The 3,587-nt window shown below is 32.5% G+C and overlaps 1 protein-coding gene across 1 annotated transcript; it reads left to right on the top strand.

Annotated features, from left to right (window-relative positions):
• Positions 1-1,036: 1,036 nt before the first annotated feature.
• Positions 1,037-2,041, top strand: LOC107299850 (neuroligin-4, X-linked-like). Its single transcript, XM_015829192.1, has one exon. It carries the CDS (start codon positions 1,386-1,388, stop codon positions 1,872-1,874), a length of 489 nt encoding a protein of 162 aa, XP_015684678.1. The 5' UTR covers positions 1,037-1,385; the 3' UTR covers positions 1,875-2,041.
• Positions 2,042-3,587: the final 1,546 nt, after the last annotated feature.

Below are 3,587 nucleotides of genomic sequence, written 5' to 3'. Positions count from 1 at the left end.
AGTCAAAGATCATTTTTTTCAGTGTCGTTGTAACTTTGAACTAATAGCTAAATGAACTATTGTAAGTCAAGGACCATCTGTATATAGCTAGTATAAGAGAGTTTCTATGTTCCTGTTAAATGTTAAATAATGCATTTCACAAAAATGGAAAGTCTCCTTCATGATATATTTTCAAGTAAACAAGACTCACCCCCAATATTTCTGAAACCTGTTCAACTATATGTTTGATTTTCCAGAATAAAAGACAAATACAGCAATTTTAAATGTTTAAATGTAGAAAAATATTTTGAACTTATTTTGCTGCTTGTGAAAATACATTCTTATGCATAAGCATGCTAAAAATGTTCAATATTTTTTCTAATGCTCAAGGAGTATAGTTTGTATTCAAATACTCCTTCAACTACAAAAGAGTAAACACCCTACCTCAGAAGTTCCCAACCTTTTGGACACAAGGGACCGGTTCCGTGGAGATATTTTTTTCCGTGGACTGGGGAGTGCATGGTTTTATGTGCTACCTGTATCCTGCATATGGGGCTGGTTGCTGGCAGGCCATGGCCTGGTACCGGTCCATGGACCGAGGGTTGGGGACCCCTGCCCTACCTTAACGTTTACTGCAAATTAAAAATGCCTCAGATCAATAATATAAATTTGGCTTTGTTGAATTTCCTTCCAACTTTTCTTTAAGTTAAATTTAAGTAAATTGGTAATGACATTGAGTTTCGTTATTAGATTTAGGTGTAGTACATGGCATTTCTTGTCCAATTTTTAATATGCTGAAAATGAAATATATAATGGACATGGTAGCTTATGTTTAGTATGATTATTAAAGCATGGCTGCTAGTGGAGAGGGATAGAGTATTCCATTATGATTCATGAATGAGCTGTTCTTGCACCCTGTTGCTTATTTTGTAGCAATGGATAGAGAGAATAAAATTGTGGCAAAATAATATAACTGTATATATTTTTTTTAAAAATAACTATTATTAGCAAAAACATAATCCTTTCTCTTTCTCCCTTTTCTTCCCTGGCAGGGTTCTACATCATGGTGGAATTAACTCAAATGGGTCCCTCAAATGGATTTGCACAGTAGGCTCTAAGTATCTGGGTATCTTATCTTCTTGGATACATATCAGCATTAAATACAAGAATCAAGGGATGGGCTATAGCCAGAATAAGTCCATCTGCTGAGACACCTACCACATTTATATTGGGTTTTCCCTGCTTGACCAAGAATATTTTACATTTTCCTTGGTAAATTATTCTCTTCCTGCCAACTGATTCCTCCTTTTTCTGATTTTCGCTGTCGTTTTGGTTTCTTTCTGCAAAAAATATTTTTCTTCCTGGGTGTGAACGTCCTCAGGACCTGCTAATGCTGATGTGAAACCATGTCAAAGCCAGTGGGACTCTTATGGCTGCCTTTGATTTTTAATCCTGTTTGTGTCATGCTGAATTCTAATTTCCTCCTTTGGATAACTGCCCTAGCAATACGTTTTACGTTTATTGAGGGACAAGCACAATACCCAGTTGTAATTACAAATTATGGCAAAATCCGTGGTGTAAGAACACCCTTGCCCAATGAAATCCTTGGTCCTGTGGAACAGTATTTGGGAGTCCCTTATGCTTCTCCTCCAACTGGAGAGAGACGTTTCCAACCCCCAGAACCTCCTTCATCATGGACTGGTATACGGAATGCCACACAATTTGCTGCTGTTTGCCCACAGTATCTGGATGAGAGGTCGCTGCTTAATGATATGCTACCAATTTGGTTTACTGCCAACTTGGATACTGTAATGACCTATGTGCAAGATCAAAATGAAGACTGCCTTTATCTGAACATCTACATACCAACTGAGAATGGTAAGTATATTCACTAACCATGAACTGGCCAGTTGGCCAATTTGCACAATTTATTGAAGCATACACTGTAGGAATTCTGCAGTGACCTATGTGAGGAACTATAAAAATATTATTGGTTCTTATTAGATTAAAACATTATAAGAATAGCCTGTATTACTTGTTCACATTTGTTACATGCATTTATGATATTAGTCCAATTTTCCTTTCAAAGAGTGTTCTATGTCAATCTCTGGTTGTTCATAGAGGAAAAGTCAAGATATAAAGTAAAAAAAAAAATACAAATAGCTCTATAACTATTTAAACAAAAATAAACAAATTTTTAATATTTTAAGAATCTATAGTAATATATTATGCAAGCCTTGAAATGAAAAAAAATTTTATACTTTATTTTAACAGAAAACTTTTGAATGATCATTTTTAGATAATTTCAATTTTTAGAAGTTCCTGACTTTTTATTACTTTAGAATAAATAATACATTTATACGGCATAGAAATATTTTGATTTTTAAGCTGTCAGAATTTTAATAGCTCTGTGTATATATAGAGATATATAATTTTTAATTCAGACAATTGCAAATAAGCCAATCAATAACTATAACAAAATAGCCAAGAGTTATTATTAATTGTTTCACATAAGTATCCTTCCCTAATGATTTTTCTATGGATTATTTCTATTGCAAATATTTATTATATTCTTTTTCTTATTATTATAGTTTTAAATAATCCCTCATTAACATTCTTACCAATAGCCTTAGCTTTGTTATTCCTTACCCAAAGATAATTATTTACATAGCAAATAGCTTTTGGTTCTATTATACAGAATAATATAAAATTGTCCTTTAGATGTGTATTAGTAAAATATTTAAAACAGATCATTTCAATTTCCTTTTGTTCATAACAATAGATTCATCACTATCTATGTACCTTGCATAAATTGTTTATTTAAAATAGCAAAGTACTTGAGGCCTCTATCACTATTCTGGTTTTGTTTTGTTTTATTTTGCTTTGTTTTTTTGCTTTGATTCTGCCTTTATTTTAGATTCTGTTGAGTGTTGGTAGTGCTGCTGGTATAATTAATTCTTACTTCATACCTTTAAAAAAGAAAAATGAAACATTACTATTACTATTGCTGCTACTCCTACCAATAATGTCAAAAAACCAACACTTAAGCCAGGGGTAGTCAACCTTTTTATACCTACCGCCCACTTTTGTATTTCTGTTAGTAGTAAAATTTTCTAACTGCCCACCGGTTCCACAGTAATGGTGATTTATAAAGTAGGGAAGTAACTTTACTTTATAAAATTTATAAAATTTATAAAGCAGAGTTACAGCAAGTTAAAGCATATAATAATAATTACTTACCAAATACTTTATGTCGGACTTTTGCTAAGTTTGGCAGAATAAATATTTATAAAACAAGTTACTGTAGTTAAATCCATCTTTTTGTTTATACTTTGCATACATAGAAGCATGAAGTCTGATGAAATTACATTTAATTAATTAAATTATTAATGAGATCTCTGAGGCTGAGGCTGCGAAACTAAATACTGGATATCTGGCTCAATTTTTGTAAGGAACAAACGAAGGTCTCCTCTTTCGGAAATATTCAGGCGGTTTCTTTCTTTGGTCATAATATGATTAACAGCACTAAAGCCTGATTCCACAAGATATGAGGTAGGGAAAGGTATCAATAAACTGAATATCATTTTCCACATATTTGGATATAAGAC

This window comes from Protobothrops mucrosquamatus, unplaced genomic scaffold (genome assembly GCF_001527695.2).
Source record: "Protobothrops mucrosquamatus isolate PMUCROS unplaced genomic scaffold, P.Mucros_1.0 scaffold5596, whole genome shotgun sequence".
Taxonomy (NCBI): domain Eukaryota; kingdom Metazoa; phylum Chordata; class Lepidosauria; order Squamata; family Viperidae; genus Protobothrops; species Protobothrops mucrosquamatus.
The sequence above is the reverse complement of the archived record's forward strand: the minus strand, read 5'-3'. Positions and strand labels throughout refer to the sequence as shown.

Coding starts and splice junctions, on each gene's coding strand:
- LOC107299850 (XM_015829192.1), top strand. CDS start 1,386: ATGTCAAAGCCAGTGGGACTCTTATGGCTGCCTTTGATTTTTAATCCT.